The 21,671-nt window shown below is 40.9% G+C and overlaps 4 protein-coding genes across 5 annotated transcripts; 1 reads left to right on the top strand and 3 right to left on the bottom strand.

Moving 5' to 3' along the window:
- Positions 1-275: 275 nt before the first annotated feature.
- On the bottom strand, positions 276-8,722 carry pfkfb1 (6-phosphofructo-2-kinase/fructose-2,6-biphosphatase 1). Of its 2 annotated transcripts, none has more exons than XM_070910996.1 (14): positions 8,647-8,722; positions 5,660-5,785; positions 5,478-5,574; positions 5,229-5,295; positions 4,252-4,326; positions 3,705-3,761; positions 3,488-3,609; positions 3,182-3,389; positions 2,910-3,056; positions 2,629-2,733; positions 1,314-1,443; positions 1,157-1,219; positions 1,009-1,073; positions 276-335 (listed from the first exon to the last, which is right to left on the bottom strand). In XM_070910996.1, exons 1-14 carry the CDS (start codon positions 8,696-8,698, stop codon positions 276-278), a joined length of 1,374 nt encoding a protein of 457 aa, XP_070767097.1. In that variant the 5' UTR covers positions 8,699-8,722. The 2 variants fall into 2 exon arrangements, with proteins under 2 accessions (XP_070767097.1, XP_070767096.1); XM_070910995.1 differs by lacking the exon at positions 8,647-8,722 and adding an exon at positions 7,055-7,157.
- Positions 8,723-10,037: 1,315 nt separating this feature from the next.
- LOC139288392 (UDP-glucuronosyltransferase 2B20-like) lies at positions 10,038-13,708 on the top strand. Its single transcript, XM_070909672.1, has 2 exons — positions 10,038-10,154; positions 11,642-13,708. Exon 2 carries the CDS (start codon positions 11,644-11,646, stop codon positions 13,252-13,254), a length of 1,611 nt encoding a protein of 536 aa, XP_070765773.1. The 5' UTR covers positions 10,038-10,154; positions 11,642-11,643; the 3' UTR covers positions 13,255-13,708.
- Positions 13,709-14,713: 1,005 nt separating this feature from the next.
- Positions 14,714-15,700, bottom strand: LOC139288393 (P2Y purinoceptor 1-like). The gene has a single exon (XM_070909673.1). It carries the CDS (start codon positions 15,698-15,700, stop codon positions 14,714-14,716), a length of 987 nt encoding a protein of 328 aa, XP_070765774.1.
- Positions 15,701-17,417: 1,717 nt separating this feature from the next.
- On the bottom strand, positions 17,418-18,404 carry LOC139288394 (P2Y purinoceptor 1-like). The gene has a single exon (XM_070909674.1). The coding sequence runs from the start codon at positions 18,402-18,404 to the stop codon at positions 17,418-17,420; it is 987 nt and encodes a 328-aa protein (XP_070765775.1).
- Between the last annotated feature and the right edge of the window lie 3,267 nt (positions 18,405-21,671).

Genomic DNA, 21,671 nt, shown 5'->3' on the forward strand with positions numbered 1-21,671 from the left:
CACAGTGCATTTCTTTTTCTCTGAATCATTTGTAAACAATGTGACTCTTTGAAAATGTTGAGAAAAGCAAACTAGTCGGATAACAGGAACATTTCACAGACATGTTGTTCACAGTCACTGCAGGGGGAGGCCATGTGCTTCAGTAGTGTTGTTTTCATGTAATAAACAGGCTGCCTAACGTACCCCCCCCCCCCCACTAATATTTAGTGAGGCTAATAATTAGCAACACATCCAGTTTCACATGAATTGTAGTCCTTCTCTAACAAAACAGCATTTTATATGTGGTCAGGAACAGTCAGCAGAGCGTCCTCAGGGTTTCTGTTGATGTCGACATTCTGCAACGACAGCAACGCAAATACTGAGAGTCCATTTAAAGTGAGACTTTCTGCAGCTCCCAAAAAATAATCCAAACACTAATTCTAAGGAGGTTTTTTAGTATATAGTGTGTTCACACAGGAAAAGTTCTGTTCACTCATACCAGACACCATACAAAATACAGTACATTTCTTGAGTGTGCTGTTGATGGACACTAATCTCCCACAATGCAACAAGGAAAAGAAATGGAGAAGCAGCTCACAGCTGGAAAAATAAATAATTAATTGTGGGTTGTGGTGAAACAGCTTCAGAAAGATCTTGGTGGTTTTGTGTGTTGATTGTTTTTAATACTAACTACTATTAGTATGTAGTACATAAACCAAGTGAAGCTGCAGCAGCAAAACGTCTGAGTCTCTTATTGCTTATTAATTCAACTTTTCATTAGTAGAGGGATATTGCAATACTTAATTTTCCAAAAGTCACGTAGTCTCGCTTTAAGGCCTGAGAAGGAGGTGATTTTCACTTTTACTTTTTGTTTCTAATCACCCCTCACCACTATACATTCATTCATCATCAATACATACAAATTACAAAACATTACTGCCTGCCATCAGACGTGTGTAATGTACCGCAGACCAATAGTTGGCAAAGCTAAGTATCTATTAGGGCAAATGTGCGCTTGTGGAAACTTACCACTGGCCTCTCTCTGTGTGTGTTGACTGCTTCGATATTGAGGAAAAATGGCTCCACTTTACACCCTGCAATTGAAGGAAAAGCCAGACTGTCAGGGAAAGATTTACATAGACTGGATATGTCATACGTTCAAGCAGTTACCACCTACCATAGGCTATTGGTGTGAGTTTGAGCACCGTGTGGAGGGGGCATCTCAGATAAGGCAGCTCATCTTCAGAGGGAGGACAATGAGATTATTATTTGTGGTATTGAAACAACATCACAGAGAAGAGGTCTGTGCAGCAGTTGAGCCTGGATTTCTGTACCTGCAGGTTTGTCTAGAAAATAGGCCAGCAGGCAGCGCATTACGGCTTGGTGGCAGATGACCAGAACGTTTTCCTGCCTTTCCAGCTCCATGATGACCGGCTCCAGACGATGGACAAGGTCCTCATAAGACTGGACAAGAGACAAAAATAACTGAAGAGTTCATCAATTATTCAGCCAGAGTCATTCTATCTTACCTTCTCAGTCCATTTCACAAGGGCACGTAGACTGTATCAACCGACCCACCTGACTTTATTCAGATTCTCTTATAATGAATATGTCTGGGTGGGGAAAGTGCGCCTTGAGCAAGGCCCTTCAAGGGATGGTTCAACATTTTAGGAAATACGCTTATTTGTTTTCTTGGTGAGAGTTAGATGAGAAGTTTGATACCACTCTCATAATTGCCTTTTACATATGAAGCTACAGCCAAAAGACAGTTAGCTTAGCTTAGCACAAAGACTGGGAACAGGGGGAAACAGTTAGCCTGGCTCTGTCCAAAAGGAACAACACATCCACCTTCCAGCACGTCTAAAGCTCACTATTTAACACGTTATATCTCCTTTGCAGTGGTAGAAAGTAAGTAAGTATATTTACTCAAGTACTATACTTGCTTAGTACAATTCACTCCACTACATTTCAGAGGCAAATATTGCACTTTTTAGTCCACTACATTTGGCAGTTTTAGTTACTTGTTATTTTGCAGATTTTGATTATTAATGCAAAATATAATCAACATTTTACTTTTAGTACTTTAAGTGTATTTTGATGCTAATACTTTTGCTTAAGTAGTAAAAATGTCGATTGGTATTGCTACTTTTACTTAAAATATCTGAGTACTTCTTCCACCGCTGCTTGTTTGTTTAATACATTCAAAAAACACAGTGACTTCCTGGAGTATTGTCATCCATGTGAAGCCAAGTAATAGTCCCCAACAAAACCCCTCATAAAAACCACAACCGGAGTTTGGACAGAGCCAGGCTAGCGGTTGACTCTTTTTTTCCCAGTCTCTATGCTAAGCTAAGCTAACTGTCTCTTGGCTGAAGCTTTAACAGACAAATATCAGAATTGTATCAATCTTCGCATCTAACTCTCTGCAAGAAAGCAAATAACGTATTTCCCAAAATGTGGAACTATTCCTTTAACCCCCCCCCCAAACTGCTCAGTGGACCAACAGATCAGACTGTGGTTGAACTGGGAGGGTTCCAGGTTTGAATGTGTGTGCAGCTGTGCGAGTGTGAACAGTGTGTTCCTGAAAAAAATCCCCAATGATACTTCAATGGCTAAATAACACGTTAATAAATTCAGGGGGGCACTTACCTCCCCCTTGGGGTAACGATACCGATACTTGTCCTGGTCTCTCAGTGCAAACTCTTCTGTGAAATTCTCCTGAATCTCCTCGTAGGTTAGTTCCTCACACACACCCTTAGTGAGAAAAAGTAAACATAAATAACAATAATTTGGAGTGTGAATGCAACCTCTATTTCACTCAACTGACACAAGATTTGAAAACATCTTCTAGAAATATAAACTTAGCCTCCTCCACGTTTTTGTCTGAGGGATTATGTTTTAAAATGTAGAGATGTACTTTATAAACTCACAGCGTCTATCTCATTGAGGGCCTTCCACTGCTCATACTGGACTTCCAGAGCTTCAGCGGTCTGGATGGTCCTCTTCATGTGGCTCGTCCACACCTTCAGGTCACTGATATTCTGACCTTTGATGAAGGCCGCCAAGGCGTTGGCATACTGGAGACAACGAGTGCGATTTGTGAATTTCAAAAACTGAATTCATCTTTTACTGCTTTAAAATGTGTTTGTACTGTTTACAGTTTTAAAAGGATTCAACTCGATCTGTATCTGCATCTTCTCACCTTCTGTCCTCGAGGGGAGAGGCCTGAATCTCCACCGATGCGGCCTAGCAGGTTGAGTTCGCTCTCTCCGTGGCGGCTCAGGTAGATGGATCTGGGTGTGACGTGGATGTTCATGAGGTAGTAGACAATCCTGCTTTGAATGTGGTCCTGGATCTGGTTCACCAGGTATCTACTGCCCACGTCGAAGATCTTGATGTAGGAGTGCTTCCTGTTAAAAGTCAGCATTGGGGAAAACAAACCATGAAATTAATTTGTCAGAAATGAAGGGAAAAGACTCACGCGAAGAAAAGCATCATGGGTCAGTACCTGTCCTTCTCGTCGTCTATAGGCATGTAGCTGGCCTTGTAACACTCAATGCGCTGGATGAAGTCCTCCTTGGCTTCGTCTACGTCCCGATCCACGTAATCTGGACTCCCAAATTTCACTTGCTGGAAAAGAAAGAAAAGCTTTTGAATTTAACTGAGAACACTACATCCCGTCCTCTGCAAACATTTACGTTTACAAATACACATCATTGACTGACCTTAATATTCTCTGCAATGATTTCTGGGTCATCGCAGATTGATTCCACAAAGAACACCTGCGTACAAGAAGTCATTCAAAAGTTCAATTTATTAAATTACTGTGAAATATATCCTTTATTTTTCTCGTTATTTTTCCATGTGTTTGTGTTTTTAATCTCATCTTTGAAGCAATAGTTTCAGTTTCTTTCTTTCTCACATGTCTATCTGTTAAATATGAAGCTACAGCCAGGGGATGGTTAGCTTAGCTTAGCATAAAGGAAGCAGGGGGAAACAGCTTGTTTGGTTGTCACTTTTGTACAGCTTAAACAAACAAGATATAACGTGTTAATCAGTGAGCTTTAGAGGTCTTGGTCGGTGGAGGATTTTGTGACCTTTGGACAGAGCCAGGCTAGCTATGCTAAGCTAAGCTAAGCTAAGCGCCTGCTGGCTCTAGCTTCAAACTGAATGGATAAACTTGAGAGTGGTATCAATCTTCTCATCTAACTCTCAAGAAGAAAGCAAATAAGCACATTTCTCAAAATGTCTAACTTCCACATGTGTACTCACCTTGTAGCCCCTCTCCTTCGCAAAACTCATAATGATTGCCCTCCTCTCCCTGGTGGTGTTGGTAGCATCAAATACCTGGATGGGACAGGACCCAGGTGTTATTAATAGCCTACATTCTTATAATATTGGCAAATAAAGTACATTTACACTATTCATAATGATGAATCAAGCATCCGAATTATAAGAGCACATATTATGTCGTTACACTCTTTATATTATGGATTAAAATGCATGGATAAATAACATGAAACATAACAATATTCTATATACTACAGTTTACAACAAATAAAGAGATAAAGACAACAGAGACTCAATAAATCATAAACATATAATTTCTTGTCTCACTTGCTAATTATTAAACAACTGCTTAATCATGTATGTCCCCAGCTGCCTGCTGGGACATGTGACTGCACAATGATTCATTTAATAAAATGTTTTTTTTCTCTTTAAACAACTCTTTTTACTGTTACATAGCAATAATCAATGTATTCTTTTGTGACTCAGCCGGAAAGACGCTCCTCTCCAAAATGACCTTAATCTCAACCTTAAAGGGATACTGCAGGAAATTAGCATAATGAGGTGACTTATGAGAGGCGGATTCAAAGAAGGATGGTCTTATCTGTGCCACAGAGGCTGACATATCCTGGATTCTAACCTTTAGTGAATGCCCACATCTTTTAAGCTCCCTACCCACAGCTTGTAACGCAGACTCTTTGTCATAGTCTCCGAGTCCAAACTGTGATAACCTGATGATATTACTATGACTTAACAAAGCTCCTCCAGAGCCACAGCAGGCATTATACAACTGTTATACAACTCTTGATGACTAAGCTGATCTTTAAGGAGAGGAGGGTACAAGGAGAGTGGTCCTTTAATCTCAGTGAGACCTGACTGAGGAAGTGATAAGTAAAAATCAATAATTGATCTGTGTGTTATGTTGCGATTAGAGGGACAGTTTCAGTTGTCCTCTTACTCACGGCTACTTGTCCCTGATCCTTTGAGAAGTAGGCGGTGACGTCTTTGAGGGCGGCTGCTGCACAGGCCCTGAGAGAGAAGCGACACTCGTATGGGCAAAAGAGCAAAAACTGCAACATACAGTATGAGCGAACGATGAATCAAAAATGAATATAAAAACTCACAGAGCTCAAATGACTATTACACATTACAACGTTTCGCATTAGGCGACTCATTATTCTAACTGTGTGTTTTGACATTTATCATCTTACTTGCGGATCCTCATGGCCTCCTCATTATCAGGTTTAAAGAACTCAAAGTTCTTGTAGATCTTGACAGCCTCCCTGCGGTACTGGCCCACGTTAAACACTGGTTGGATGAGGGAAACAGAGAGGTTAATAACTTCATAACACTTTCATACATTTATATGATCAGGACTCACTATGAAACTGACTTTTTGTAGGGACTCCGATCCAGTTCAGGTAGCGAGTGAGCTTCTTGGAGATGTACGTCTTCCCTCTGGCAGGTAATCCCACCATCACAATCATGGTAGGAGAGTTACAGAACTGAGGCACCGAGGCTGAGACGAAACACACAATAACATAAAGCAAAGGTTACTGAATGCTGCTGATGTTGAAATGGGCGTTATTGTTGCAAATGTGTCATTCAGCAGGAGAGCAGGAGCCTCCTGTCCAAATGGTTAAATGCAATCCAGAGTCACGCACAACCCTCTGGGGCTCTGTGCTGCAGACATGTGTCTCTGCCAAGGTAATCTTCATTAGGAGAGAGAATAAGAGCTCCAAGGTGAAGCTCAAATGTCTGCAAACTGTAAGTGTAGTGAGTCACCCGGCTTATCTGTCTGTATTTGGCAGCACGTCTTGACACAGAAAACTGTCCAACCACAAAAAAAAAAAAAATCTAATAAACAGACACACAAACAAATTGAAACGATGAAATAATCATCTGCAAATAGTGAAGAACAACTTTTACTCATCAGATGCATCTCCTCCTCAGGTCGTCACATCTTAGAAACAACCAGAGCGGCACAGTGTACTGCGCCATATGGCGAGAACAAGAACAAAACACTAATCTCCAAGTGAGCTAAAATGTCAGTCTCTTCCCTGCAGATGGTTACAAATCAATGTTCCAGATATAACACCGTTATTCTTACCGGACAAATCTTCTGTTCAAACTGTGTCACTGCTAACAATTATTTAATGAAGCTACAGTGAAGAAAAGGACCCTTAGAGAGGTGAGACACCACTGTATAACCACAGATTCTTTGATTTTCTCACAGCGTTTGTGTGTTTCTTACCCAGTCATGACCCAGTTGTTGCATGCTTGTCTGTCTCTTGGTTTAAAAAAAAAGCCAGTAATTTATAAGGCAGACTGCAGGGTTGCTTGCCAGTTAGCTGTACCCCCTAAAGTACCCGGATGGCCTGTGTGTGTCTATACAGGGTCGGGGGAGAGTGTCAGCCTCCAGGCTGTTCGATTATGAATGGACTATGCTGCCTCAGCAAAATGCTCAAAGGACCACGTCAGACACTGAACAGAGAGCCAACTCAGACCTGGTTTGGTCCAGTCTGGCTGTCATCCCATGGCTGACTCCTCTGTCTCTCAGACTGCTGCCTGCCTACCTGTATCTCCCAAGCTGAGCTCAGTCCTGAAGCAACAGTCAGCACAGGCAGTATGAAACACACCTACGACCCCTGGAAGTGTTAAAGCACACGCTAGCTTCATCTGCTGAAACAAGAACGGAGTTAAAGCAGAAGAAGTAGCAGAACAAACAGCAGCAAGACAGAATACGTAATCTTCTATTCGAGCTGAGCCGGGTTTTCACTGCACTTACATCCTCTCCTGCGGTTCAGGTTGCAGCCCATCCATGGCACCCAGATCTTGAGCAGAGGAGTCTGTGTGAGTTTTTTCTGCTCTGTGTTGATGGTGAGAGCCATGAGGCCTGAATGTCAGATGGAGGAGTGAGCGACCGAGGCGCACAGCTCTGTGATCTGTGTGCATGTGTGTGCTTCACTGAACACTACCTACTGCAGGTCAGCTGACTGTTGCTAAGGAGAAGTACTTGGTAGGCAGGAGGGGGAGGACCTGAGGCCATGCTGCTTGTCTGCCTCTCCGTCTGTTTCGTGGTTTAAAAAGGCCCGAGGGGAGCTGCCAAAATCTGTGGTGATGTCTCAGACACAGGAGCATCCAAATCCTGCGTTCTGTGCATGTGTTGTGGTGACACAGCTGGTTTCTCAGTCAGAGAAAGAGCAACAGAGTCATGTGAGACAAGTACAACAGAGGTGGGAACCTCTCATGAATTCAGATGAGCACAGAGTTTGTTTATCAAACTGAGCGGTGTGGAGTGGAGCTTCTCCTTTCTTACCACTAGAGGGCAGTTTAGACCTTGACCATAAATCTATGATTCTCCAGGAAGTGACAGTTATTGTTAAGAGTTATTCAATTGTCATTACCCTAATAAAAGTAACAAATTAGTCATTTCCCCAGACTCTATAAAAATATTTGATATTGTGTTCATGTGGAAAATGTGCTGCTGTGAATTCAGCTGATAATCTAACTCACCTCAGTAAAGTTGGCATTAATAAAAAGAAGAATGGAGTAAAAGTACAGTAGTATTAGTAGTAAATGTCACTGCACTCATTCTGCACATTAGTTGCTTTTTGGAAAGCTCTAAAGCTCAGTAATTATTATCAATTAGTTACATCTCATTCACTGACGCTAACAAACAGGGAACATCATTTTCTCAGTTTTGGCCGCTGTTCAAAGTCTAACAGGCAGTTACTCTGGGGCCGTCATTAGCAGGGCAGTGATAGCCACTATTGGCCAGTGTTTCCTGTTTTGGGATAAGCTCGACCATTAAGGGAAGGTACATACTATTCTAGTGGGCGTTTGGCCTGGCAGGAGTTCAGCACGTCCTCCCAAAAAACAGCCGCGGGGGATTGGAGTTGGGACTCTGCATATGAAATAACACACTGTCCCTCAGAGATGACATCTTTTGAGTTGCAGGACTTGGTCAGGGTACCTGGCTCTTTTACTGTCTCGTAAAGTCACTCCACATCGCTACCACTCATGCATGTAAGTGTGTCTTGCAAAACATTTATTACCTGTAAACAAAGCAAGTGAGAGGGATTTAGAACAGCAACAATTAAGTCCATCAAATAGCAGGCAAGCCAGGCAACTCTCTTAACTTCCTGTTTGTCTCTTACTAATCATATGTACCTACTACTTGTGAAGCTGCTTCTCTGAACAGAGCATTACATGACTCATGGAGTCTATTTTTACTCTGTCACATCTGTGTTGCACTCGGTAGGTATGAACATATCTAGTGCCTGCATGTGTCACGTATTAGTAGAAACCTTGCTGCAAGGATTCTTCTGTGTATTGTTGTATGGCATGCTCTCTGTAGAGAGACGTTCGTGATCTCACCTGCGCTGTCACACCTGCGGAGCCTCAAATGTTCCAGCTGGGGAAGCTCCATCTTGCTGTTACACTCCAATGAAGAAACCAGCGGAGCGGCTAAAGACCATCGACACACTGGATTATGTGGCCAGAGGCAACAGAACTTACACTCTTTTTAAAGATACTAAACCCCTCCGCCAAAGTATTCTTAACCCACCCCCGCCCTCTCTTTTCACGACACATGGACATATGATAGCAGCAGACTGGGCTTGTCCTTTAATGTTTGCCAGGGCGAGAGTTCACAACATACACACATGCAGAGGGAGAAGCAGCGCTCAGAGGGCGCGTCATAACAAGTGCAAAGGTCACTGAGGAGGTGATTGTTGTTACACGAGGAGAAATGGCAACACCTCTGCTTACAGACCACAATCACTCACAGTGCATGTTTAATGAACAGAGGTGAGGACGTTGATGTTGCTGAAGACATGACTTGGAAATAATGCACTGCCGTATTTAAGTACAGAGCAGTCATGGTGGCTAAAATATATATATATATATATATATATATATATATATATATACATATACTGTCTGTGGGAGACATATGGCATGCTCTTCACAGTACATACTAATTGTAAAATATGGTAAACAGTATACTGTTCAAGCAGTTGGTATAACATGGTGAAGTAGATTCATTTTATTTGTATTCTAACAGAAAATGGCACAATAGTGACAAAATAAAGTGTACTCAAACCAGACAGCATACATACTAAACATGGTGTATTTTTAAACAGACATCAACATGTTTGTTTTTTTTGTTGTTTTTGTTTTCTTTTCCAGCTGTGAGCAACTCCTCCATTTCCCTTTGTGCACTGCATTGTGGGAGAATAGCATGCACCAGCAGCACAGTCAAAAGGCTTTATAACTGTTTTCACATATGCAGTAGTACTGATGTGGATGATGGATCAGCGGAGTTCCCCTTTAAAAATGATTTTGGACATGAAATAGGAGTAAGCTACTCTGAATTAACCAACTTGGCGGTGAATGGAAAAAAAATAAAAAATCATACCTACAAGAACCATCCAAACATTTGAAGACCATGTGGTTCAGAGCAGAGAGTTGCAAAACCTCTGGGTTAAAATAACACAGATCCTATTTAATATAGTCTCTTCCTCTGTTCCAGTTTGCCTTTGCATCTTGGGACTCTCGAGCTGATTTGAAACTCAAACATCAAGATTTAAGATAACCTTAGTTACACCCTTTATATCCACTCAGTGGGGAAACAATGCATTCTGGAAGTTTGTCAAATGACATCCAGATGGCGTTTTGGCAGAGAAGCAAAACAGCCCCAACAGGGAAAAAATCTGGGAGGGTTTAGAGGAGACCTCCGCATGCTTACATTTGCAGCAGGCAGGAGAGTGGACAAGGTTAGTCAGGGACATGTAGAGTTATACATTCACTTGCATTTCAGCTGTTACATGAGACACTGGATTCTTTCTGGACCGAGGGAGAAGCTGCTGAGTCAGAGGCCTGAGGTGAGGAGCTGTTTTACTAACAAACTAACACACTGCTTGTGTGCTAAGTTTTTAACTTTTTGTGGACAAGGTGGCTTCTATTTTAAGATTGTTCAGAGGCATTTCATCGCACCACGGTTTGTCTCATGACATAAACAGGGCTGCAGAAGCTTTGCATGTTTACTTTAACAAACTACTCCTGCTAATAAACATCTCGCAGAAAGACAATTTAAAACTACAAATTAGAATTTATTTTCAAGGCTTTCATGCCCCTTTTAATTTGACATTGGATGTTACTCAGTCTCAAACTGAGATTACACTACAGCTCAGTCAGGTAGTGCATCCAGGCCATTGCTCTACATACTGCATTTCACAATAACATGTGGTTGTGCCCTAAATTACAATTTAAGATGTGGTGATTGTGTGTCACGTAGACAAAATATTCAGAGCAGATGAAAGATAGATGTGATTCTGAAAAGCGTTTGTCATGTTACATCTGTTTACTTTAATCTTGCTTTGTCTAGTAAATTTTTATATTTTTGATATTTTACATTTAATAACCTGCTGTGCAGACTCTAAAGACTTTATAACAAGACTTCATGCTTAGATAATACAGAACTGTATCAAGTGCACAAGGACTTTGACTTGGTTAATTGGTGCTGAACATTACTTAACAGTTCCAGGAAAGAAAACTGAGACACTGGACAAAGAGCAAAATGCAGCAGATTTGGAAAAGATAAGGCAAACTGAGTGGCAGGCCGAACATAAACACACCGCACACAGATTCAAGACAATGTTGTAGATGCAGAGTTGTTGAAAACATCTGGGGGAAAAGTGTTGGGCAAAGACCAACTTGAGAACACCATGAGGCATTGGCAAAAGATATAACATATAGGCCTCATCAGGCATTTGAACAAGCGCCCGCACACACACATTGATTTTTTTTTAAGTCACCCCTGTCAGGTTTAAAAGACATGTAGACACATGTAGTTCACGTCTGACAAATGTTTATTCTGAGCCAAAGAGCACAAATACTGTCACACGTATAAACATTAAGAGGGAAGCAAGAAAAAAAAAAGAATTTGACAGAAACGTAATTCTGAACATTACTTTTACAGCACGTGACACCTTTTTTGCAAGTCCACTTGTCAATTCTTTCTATATGACCACCTGTACTGTGTGAATGAGGTCACTCGCAATGACGAGCCCATAGAGGTTCTGATTAACCCACTGTAATGCAAACATGTTAGAAAAGATCCAGCAGATACAGAGCAACATTAGCATTTATTCCACGTCCACTGTCCTTTTACCTCTGGTCTATCTCAAAGCAGACAAGGTGGAAGCCTGCCGATGTTCCTCCATGTCTGCTGGATGTGTAAATGGGCAATTGTTTGCTGACACATTGACATAATGTGACATCTCTGAAATCATTTGGGAGATAATGTGTGGAGTTCTTCCGCAGCTTGAGCATTATGTGAACTGTAAATATTTTTGTGTCTCTTCTACAGTGATGGAGTCATATCCAGCTCTCGCGTTCGTCCTGCTGTTTTCAGCTACTCTGTCCTCCACTTGTGACGGTGGAAAAGTGCTGCTCTACCCTGTAGATGGGAGCCACTGGCTTAACATGAAAATCCTGGTGGAGGTGCTTCATTCTCGGGGCCATCAAATAACAGTACTACGTTCCTCCACCAGCTGGTACGTTTCCGAATTCTCACCCCATTACACCTCCATCACCATCACCCAGGAACAGTCCCAAAACATCGAGAGCCAAGACTTCATGAACTCTTTCTTGAAGAAGTCAATAGAGATCCGTCGGAGTGAAGGCTCACTGTGGGCGTTCCTGGACTTTTATATGAACCTTTACAGCATGATAAGGGAGAACCAGCAAGTTGTGGCAAAATTAGTCATCAGCATCTTTGAGAATAAGACACTAATTAAGGAGCTGAGGGAAACTGGATATGACCTTTTTCTGACTGACCCTGCATTTCCAGGTGGAGTACTGTTGGCACACTATCTCCAGCTTCCCTTGGTTTTCAATGTGCGCTGGCTTTTCAACGGAGAGGCCCACTTCGCCATCGCTCCTTCTCCTCTGTCCTACGTCCCCGAATTGTTCTCCCAAAACTCTGACAAGATGGACTTTTTCGAAAGACTCAATAATATAATCCGTCACGGCATGTTAGTTTACATGTACCACTATGTCTCAAATCCTCCTTACCAGGCTGTGTGCGATCATTACTTTGGACCTGATGTCAACGTCATGTCTCTCATGCAGGCAGCTGATCTCTGGCTAATGCGGGTTGACTTTACATTCGAGTTCCCTCGTCCCACCATGCCCAACGTCATCTACATCGGCGGGTTCCAGGGTAAGCCCTCCAAGCCTCTTCCATCAGATTTAGAGGAATTTGTGCAGAGTTCTGGTGAACATGGGGTGGTCGTAATGACTCTGGGGACCCTGCTGGGTGACCTCGGCCCTGAGATATCAGAGATCATCGCCTCAGCATTTTCCAACCTCCCTCAGAAGGTTGTGTGGAGACACATCGGGAAAAGACCCATCACTCTGGGAAACAACACCATGCTGGTTGAATGGCTGCCTCAAAATGATTTACTAGGTCACCCTAAAACCAAGGTTTTTGTCACGCATGGGGGCACTAATGGAATTTACGAGGCCATCTACCATGGTGTCCCAGTTCTGGGCATTCCTCTCATCTTTGACCAGTATGACAACATGGTGCGTATGAAGGCCCGGGGGGTGGGTGAGATTGTTGAAGTGACAGCCTTGGATGTTGAGTCTCTGACAAGTGCTCTGAAGAATATTCTAGACTCAGAAAAGCCGTACAAACAGAATATGCTCAAACTGTCACAGCTTCATCTCGACAAACCGATAAAACCCATAGACAGTGCCATTTTCTGGATGGAGTACGTCATGAAGCACAAGGGCGCAGCACATCTACGCACTGAGTCGTATAAGTTGCCATGGTATGCTTATCACAGTCTAGATGTGATGGCAGTCTTTGTAGCGTTAGGTTTGCTGATCATCGCATTAGTTTGGTTTTCCTGTGGGTGTCTCATTGGATGTTTGATAAGGACCAAGAAGGCCACATCCAAGTCCAAGAATGACTAACTAATAACCTCATGATGAAGCAAGCTGGAGATGATGATGATAAGAGGGAGATAAAACAGATCAGTAATTTACAGTGATACAGAAACTATGGAAACAACTTACAGACCGGATATGAATATATCGGGGGGGGGGGGGGTTGTTCTACAGAAATTCTATAATAGCTTTAAAATGTTCAAATTATTAGCATATTCTCTCTGATGTCTTTGTACAAAAAAACAACAACAACCAATTTCCAGAATAATTCTTTTGTGATCTTTGCAAATTTCACATATGGTGATTAAAGTACATTATAAATTAGTTTTACAATGTTGTGGTTTTTCCACCTTTCTGGTGATTCATTATCGTTAGTTTGCATACTGCAATGCCTGTGACTACAAAAGTTACAAAAATAAAAACTGTAGGATTGGTGACAATTTATTGTTTTTAAAAACAAAAAGTTTTTACAAATAAATATGAGGAACAATTACAGAGTTATTATATAAACTGCATATCCGCATATCCACTCTTGAATACAAGACAGGGGATGTAACAAACAGGGATCTGGGATCTGGGAATGTGGCCACTAATAAGAAGTCCAACGGAGCGAGAAAAACAAGCAGTCAGATGATCATTCAGGTTCTGTTGTAAATATCCATCACAGTTTCCGGCTGACTCCCCAGTTCAAATAAAATACGTTTTCCTGCACAGTGAGGGATAATTACTGGCATTTGTGGGGCGGCAGTAGCTCCAAATCCTTGTGTTTCTTGCCCTGACGGACTTCGTGGTGTCACCGAGTTCTCAGATCTCAGCAGCTGAGTTATCAAATGGTGGCCAAAACTATGAAAAACCAGGCTGATATAGATGGGAATTATTCTTTAATATACCATGACATGATTATCACTCTATCTGGCTCTGAAAGAACTGCCGTACTCTCTCTGCTTATAGCACAGCAGCCCTTTCAGCAGATCCCTCAAAATGCAGGTGATTTGATAGATTCTGTAAGTTGAGAAAGTACATATATATATATACACATATATACATATACATATATGTATGTATATATATAGTGCCAAATCATAACAGAAGTTATCTCAGGACACTTTTCATATAATAGACCGTACTCTTTATAGCATACATAAAAGACATCCTGCCTATCGCGTATTTGTAGGGCACTATCTACTTCCTGTTTTGAAACAATGGCACTGGGTTTCTGCAGCCCAAACCACATAGTGATAACTATCAATCCACAAACTTTTTTTTACATTTGTCAGCATGTGCCAACAGCGTCATAGCAAACACAAAGATCAAAAATGTAACTCTGTACAGCGAAAGTAATATCCAGGCAGAGAATGACAATTTAATTCACATTGTAGTCAATTTCCACCACTAGTTGTGATGGACAGCTGCATGACAAAGTTCACAAGAGCTGCCGTTTGAGCTATTTGTTATTAAACAGTTCATGTTAATGTCTTAACCCTTGTTAAACTTCATCTGCAGTTTGTGCCACAGGCACACGGCCGGAGTTTGACAAAAACAAACAGCTGAACATCTGACGAGCTTGCTGGAGTAGTCGTCTGAGCCGAGCAGGAATATCTTCATTTCCATGGAGGTAAACCAGAGGGTTGAGAGCACTGTTCAAACACACAAGGCCACGACTTATCTGATGAGCAATGTAGACTCCATCAGACCATTCATGGCATATCCTCTGTTTGGACAGAACTCTTGACAAGAGGTTGAGGTTCTTGAATACATGATGGGGGATGTAACAAACAGAGAAGAGAAGAATCAAGATGAACAACAACTTGAAGCAGCTCTGTATCAGTATCTTGTCAGTGTTATTTGTGCGGCAGAGAACAACAGTCACGTGTCCATAGCAGCCCAGTGTGATGAGGAATGGGATACAAAACCCTGTGAGTGTCCGTCCAAAGCTGTATTTCAGGTAATCCTCGACAAAGGCCTTAGAAGTGGTATCGTAACATTTCCCAGGCTTGTATGCAAATGTTTTGGCATAAAACATGTCTGGAAGACTTTGAACGCCCACCAACAGCCAAACCGTGACTGAGATAGTCACAGAATGAGTCAGAGTTATTCTTCCCATCACTCTCATTGGATGGACAATGGCCAGGTACCTGTGCACACTTATACAAGTAAGGAATCCAATGCTGCCATATAAATTCAGGTTGAAGAAGAATCTTGTCATCTTGCAGAATGTATCTCCAAAGATCCATTTACTCCTCATATAGTAGTACACCACCAAAAACGGGAGTGTGAGCAGATACAAAATGTCTGCAAGTCCAAGGTTGAGAACAAAAACATTGACGTTACCCAGTTTCTTCCAGTTGTGCAGCAAAGACTTCAGTCCCCATCCATTAGCTACCAGACCAACGATGAATACAAAGATATAAACAGGAGGCAGGAATCTGTGTTCAAAGTTGAAACTGACACGAGGACAAGAGGTTTGATTCATTCTGTCTTCTGAAGAGAAGTTGGTACAAACCTTTTCCTCTGTGGATGACTGGTCTAATGAGAGGCGACAGGTCCTACTATCTGTTCAAAGACTTCCCATTTGAAGCCCTGTCGTCTCAGCAGTAAATTTGAGAACACAGCAACATCTCTGCACATGCATGTGAGCTTTGCCCATTTGATTGCTTGTTCACAGCCACTGCTCATAACTCATTTCATTTCATTTCATTTGAAAAGCACTACATGAAGGTGCCTGATATTGTTCACGACGTATAAGTGTGAAAAAAGTTTGAGTGATACAGGAGTATTTCCTCGTTCCCACAAATGGGAAGGTAAGAGTCTCCCTCTGGTGGTAGAGTTCTTACTTCAGAGAGAAAACACCCACAAAACCTTTCTGAACAATCTTTAAAAACATACTCAGACTTACAGATTTAGTGAAACTATTATTTTATTAATCTAAAACTTTTTTTTTTTACATGTAAAATCACAATTTTCTTCATTCAAAAAGCACAATTATACTTACATGAATACTTAATTCTTAACACTTTGTTACTTTATCGTTGTAAACAGTAATTTATGGTCCACTGTTTTACAAAAATATAACTAATACCATTGATTAAAGCTCATCAACATCGACTTTGCAAGCTCAAAAATGTGGTGTGCAACTAAAATGATTTCACAAACACAAAATTACAATAGATGTGACATTTAAAATTAGAAAGCCGATTATAAAAAATGCACTGAGACAAAATCAAAAAAATTTTTTAAGAAATATTTACAGAATACATTTTAAAACAGAATTTCATTTTTATATATACAGTGTGTATATACATAACTATGTATGTATATATACAGCTGGAGACTCTTAGTCTTGGTTTTTAATATTCAGCCACAGTCGGAGTTAAAGGCCTGATAATAAGTAAATATGCCAGATGTTTGATTATGCAACAAGCTGATAGTTGCTGTCAAGTCCAGCTCATATCTCAAAAATACTCTACAACTCTATATTTGATCACATCTACAGCTCTGGTACTGTATTGGTTCAGGAATGCTAAGACTACGGCCAGGTAGACACCTTTCAGTCAATCCACTGGGTTTTAAAAGGGATTTCATCATCAAGAGGCAAACTAATCACAATGATTTTTATTCCAACACATTAAAATCACCAAAGCTGGAATTTGAGAGACTCTACAGAACCATGTTGACATAGTCATTTACATCTTTTAAAAAGGCACACTGTGCTTGACTGGGGTTATAAATACTATACCAGTACCAATATCTACACATCAATCTGCCATCACATCAAATATTTTATGTTCTACCACCCCTCTGTGGTCCCTGCTTCAAAGAAAACACTCCACAGGCCTTTATGATCTAAGTAGACTCACTTGCAGCAGTAAATTCGCTTTGCTGCCTTAATACATGCTCACACTAGCTTGATCGCTTGCCTCGTCTCTGGGGGAAGGTCTCATGAGTCGATTGTTTTTATGCTCCCCATCATGTCACTATAACAGTGTAATAATCGTAATTAAATATTAGCATGAAGGAAAGCTTGTTGAGTTTGCAAACTTCATGGTTCAGCGTGTGCATGAGCTGCATATTACAAACAAAACATTACTTCTGATGAGACGACAAATATCAACGAGACTTTTTTGAGAAACATTTAGTAATTTATACAGAGTAATGTTTAACATGTTACTGGTAAACTGTTTTTTCTTGCGTTAAACCTCAGCTAAGATTTGTTTCATGGGCACACTACCAGAGTTTGTTGGAGGTGGACGGTTGAACATCTGACGAGCTTGCTGGAGTAGTCGTCTGAGCCGAGCAGGAATATCTTCATTTCCATGGAGGTAAACCAGAGGGTTGAGAGCACTGTTCAAACACACAAGGCCACGACTTATCTGATGAGCAATGTAGACTCCATCAGACCATTCATGGCATATCCTCTGTTCGGACAGAACTCTTGACAAGAGGTTGAGGTTCTTGAATACATGATGGGGGATGTAACAAACAGAGAAGAGAAGAATCAAGATGAACAACAACTTGAAGCAGCTCTGTATCAGTATCTTGTCAGTGTTATTTGTGCGGCAGAGAACAACAATCACGTGTCCATAGCAGCCCAGTGTGATGAGGAATGGGATACAAAACCCAGTGAGTGTCCGTCCAAAGCTGTATTTCAGGTAATCCTCGACAAAGGCCGTAGAAGTGGTATCGTAACATTTTATAGGCTTGTATTCAAATGTTTTGGCATAAAACATGTCTGGAAGACTTTGAACGGTCACCAACAGCCAAACCGTGACTGAGATAGTCACAGAATGAGTCAGAGTTATTCTTCCCATCACTCTCATTGGATGGACAATGGCCAGGTACCTGTACACACTTATACAAGTAAGGAATCCAATGCTGCCATATAAATTCAGGTTGAAGAAGAATCTTGTCATCTTGCAGAATGTATCTCCAAAGATCCATTTACTCCCCATATAGTAGTACACCACCAAAAATGGGAGTGTGAGCAGATACAAAATGTCTGCAAGTCCAAGGTTGAGAACAAAAACATTGACGTTACCCAGTTTCTTCCAGTTGTAGAGCAAAGACTTCAGTCCCCATCCATTAGCTACCAAACCAACGATGAATACAAAGATATAAACAGGAGGCAGGAATCTGTATTTAAAGTCAAAGCTGACACGAGGACAAGATGTGTTCTTCATTCTGTCTCCTGAAAAGAAGAAAATACTGCAAAGCTTTCTTTGGTGCCCAGAATGGTTGACGAAACTGTCGCAATGTGACTTTAAAGATTGCTTCCTCTCAGCATTTAATTATTCTTAGAATCTTATCGTTGTGGGATTAAACAGAAAATTGAGATGTGATCAGTCAAGATGAGTCGATCCAATGATAGAATTATATCACAGGATGCATGTTTTCTTCTAAGGTGTAAAATGCCACTTCATTCCATCTACTGCGTCATGTTACGTGAGATAAGGTTTCTGTCGATCATGTCAACCATCAATCATGATGACACAGAACTTCCTGTGGATTTCAACACTTTCTTTTCAAAGATGTTTACTTAGTGTTTTTATACTGCTGAGACCACAACCTTTCAATGCTTTATCAAACTTTTTAAAAAATAAAACAACAGATTAGTCCAGTGTACTCAATGATTTGCACTTTGGAGTGTCATTTTGCAAAGGCCCTGAATAAAACACTGTTTTCAGGATTATAGTGGTGGTGCAATACACGGACTAAGTAAAATAAGATGCAAGGTGTAAAATGCTAAAAGCCCTGTATCAGAGATTGCATCTCCTCAGTGATTTGTAGTTGATGCAGGCTCGTCAGAGTTAGTGAACTAATACAATGTCAATCCTGTTTACAGCATATTAATGAGACACGGTTTTAATCCAAGACACCACTGGGTCTCCCCACCCCCAACAACATAAAGGAATGTGATCATTACCTCCCCACAAACCTGGTCTGAAAATAAACACCCGACACGCTAAGAGCTGTGGTTTATCTGAATTTCCTGTTTAATTTGAACACGTTTTCGCAATAACATCATGATAAGCACAAAGATAAACCAGAATTACCACCCTCCGCCTCCACAAACCAGTCAAGTTGCAGTTTCCATCCATGTCTGTCCAGACTCACATAATATAAGTAGTGAATACTGAAGGAGTTGAATAAAAGGTATGACGTGTATTTTTTGGATGAGTGTAAGTTATCACTATATTGATAATACATATGTTTGGCTCCAGTGAATATACATTGTTGAACGGATTAATGAAGGATTATCATAGATGCATTGGCCAAACAGGCGTAAAGATGGATTCTTAGAGAGTATAGCTACAAAAAATGTGGTGCTTTTGCTTTCTCCTGGCATTTTTAGATGTGAAGCCTCTTTGAGCTGCAGGTGAAACTCACTCACAGGATCCTGATTAGCTCGGCGCGCTGCAACACGATGTTTGCAGTCACGTGATTAAGATGACGCTCTAAAGTCAGAATGAGGCAGGAAGTGAAAGGCAGAATGGACAAGATGGAGGAAAGCCGATACTGTGAAAAGTTATTGTTTACTTATTGTGTCGTCCCAGTCAACATGTGTGTGAAATCTGGAATGACTCAATTCATTCTTAAATTAAGGCTAAAGACCTATTTTGAGGTCACAGTGACTTTGGACCTTTGATTCAAAAGTGTCACCCATTCAGCGTCCGACCAACTGTGAAATATGGTCATCAATTCTTGAGTTATGGCCAAAAACGGGTTTTGTAAGCTCACAAGTGACCTTGACCTTTGAACACAAAAAATCCAATTCTTTGACCATTGACCACCAAATTCTAATCAGCTCATCCTTGAGTCCAAGTGGACGTTTGTGCCAAATTTGAAGAAATTCCCTCAAGGTGTTCCTGAGATTCACAAGAATGAGACGAACAACCCTAAAAAAGACATGGAAATCTCACTTTCTACAATATGGGACCTTTAAGCAGGTGAAATGTTTACCATGTTCACAATCTTAGTTTACTGTGTTATCTTGCTAACATTTAAGGCTCATTTGAATGTCATTAGTTTTGCAGGTACTTGGTCACAAACAAGAACAAGAAGTGAAGGGTGACATTCACCCTCCCTCCAGCTCTCCACCAACTCCCGGGGGAAATATCTTTCTCTTCAGCTGTTAAAATGCTCCACTGTTCACCAGCTACTTGTTAACTTTGCCTGTATAGCTTTGGTGCTGGACAGGTAGCAGGTAGCGTACAGTGGATTATCAAAGCTTTTTCGCTGCCTGCTGCAGCTGGAAACGCAGTTGTTGTAAACAGTGATAGTGAACCACAACAGTAAAGACACTAAAATGTTCCACAGAGTTCTGAGGAACTGCAGAGTCACAAATACAACGGCTAAATAAATGCATAACTGCAAAATGTTCGATTACCAGTTGGGCAAAATAAACTGTTGCGCTCAGCCAACATTGCAGTGATTAAATCATGGGTAACTGCTACTGTTGCAAGGCTCCACAGGATTTAATGATTAAACACAGTGTGTCAGATGGCTTGACCCAGCCTGGTCTTCAACCCCTTATTTACCAAATTTCAATATTCAACTAAGGGGCCCTCACTTCTTACATTAACTCCAAAGCCCTTAAAAATAAAAATCCATGGACTGTCACCTGAAGCACGGGCAAGGGAAAGATGGAGAACGGGCGAGGAATGGCAGTCAGTGGATTTCAGCTCTACAGTTCAGAACGAAGCTGCAGCAGGCGGGAGAAACATCTCCTCAGTCACTTTAATCAACCAAAACCTCTATCTTAAGCCAAGCTAGTTTTAGCTTTAGCTACCAGTATACAGTAACATGTGCTGCTACTACATTGAGAGCAATGTTTCCAATCCAAAAAAAACTTTTTCACACCATCAAGCGCATCATGTTTAATTAGGAGAGCAGTTTAAAAATACACATAAAGGGGAAACATTTACTGCATACTGCCAATTAGCTGATAATTAGCCTGATCAGCCACCGTCAGTAATCAATGCACACGTAACGTATAACGGCATAGAAACCAATAACAGCAATCAACATCAGACAACCTTATCATAGTTAAGCCACATTTGAAGAACAGGGCCAAGGTAAGTGAATGTATTTGTATTTCAATTAACTTTATCAAAACAACAGTAAACATGTATTTTACGGACTATGGTTTAAATAGTTTCTAGTTTTAAATTCACAATGAACTGCAAAAAGTACCAACATGAACTTTTTTTAAGATACCATTTCTAAAACATTTTAAATATTATTTATTCATCTCGATTTGCTTATTGACACCTGTCTACAAATACAATAATAATACGATACACCACCTCTGTGATCATAAAGAATGTGGATACATATTCAATCTCATGCACAAATTCAAACATCTTATTTGAAACAAACATAAAATAAGTATTTAGTGGTGATGATATGGCATGGTGATAAATACAAGAATCCCTTAACATTTGAAT

Source organism: Enoplosus armatus, chromosome 8 (assembly GCF_043641665.1).
Source record: "Enoplosus armatus isolate fEnoArm2 chromosome 8, fEnoArm2.hap1, whole genome shotgun sequence".
Classification (NCBI taxonomy): Eukaryota; Metazoa; Chordata; class Actinopteri; order Centrarchiformes; family Enoplosidae; genus Enoplosus; species Enoplosus armatus.

Bases quoted from the DNA above. Each gene is read 5' to 3' on its own strand.
- LOC139288392 (XM_070909672.1), top strand. From the start codon at position 11,644: ATGGAGTCATATCCAGCTCTCGCGTTCGTCCTGCTGTTTTCAGCTACT.
- pfkfb1 (XM_070910995.1), bottom strand. From the start codon at position 7,157: ATGGCTCTCACCATCAACACAGAGCAGAAAAAACTCACACAGACTCCT. The intron at 5,296-5,477 runs GTAAGATGATAA...CTTCTCTCTCAG, and splicing joins GAGGCCATGAGGATCCGCAA to GGCCTGTGCAGCAGCCGCCC. The intron at 3,390-3,487 runs GTACTGACCCAT...GACTTTTAACAG, and splicing joins ATAGACGACGAGAAGGACAG to GAAGCACTCCTACATCAAGA.
- LOC139288394 (XM_070909674.1), bottom strand. From the start codon at position 18,404: ATGAAGAACACATCTTGTCCTCGTGTCAGCTTTGACTTTAAATACAGA.
- LOC139288393 (XM_070909673.1), bottom strand. From the start codon at position 15,700: ATGAATCAAACCTCTTGTCCTCGTGTCAGTTTCAACTTTGAACACAGA.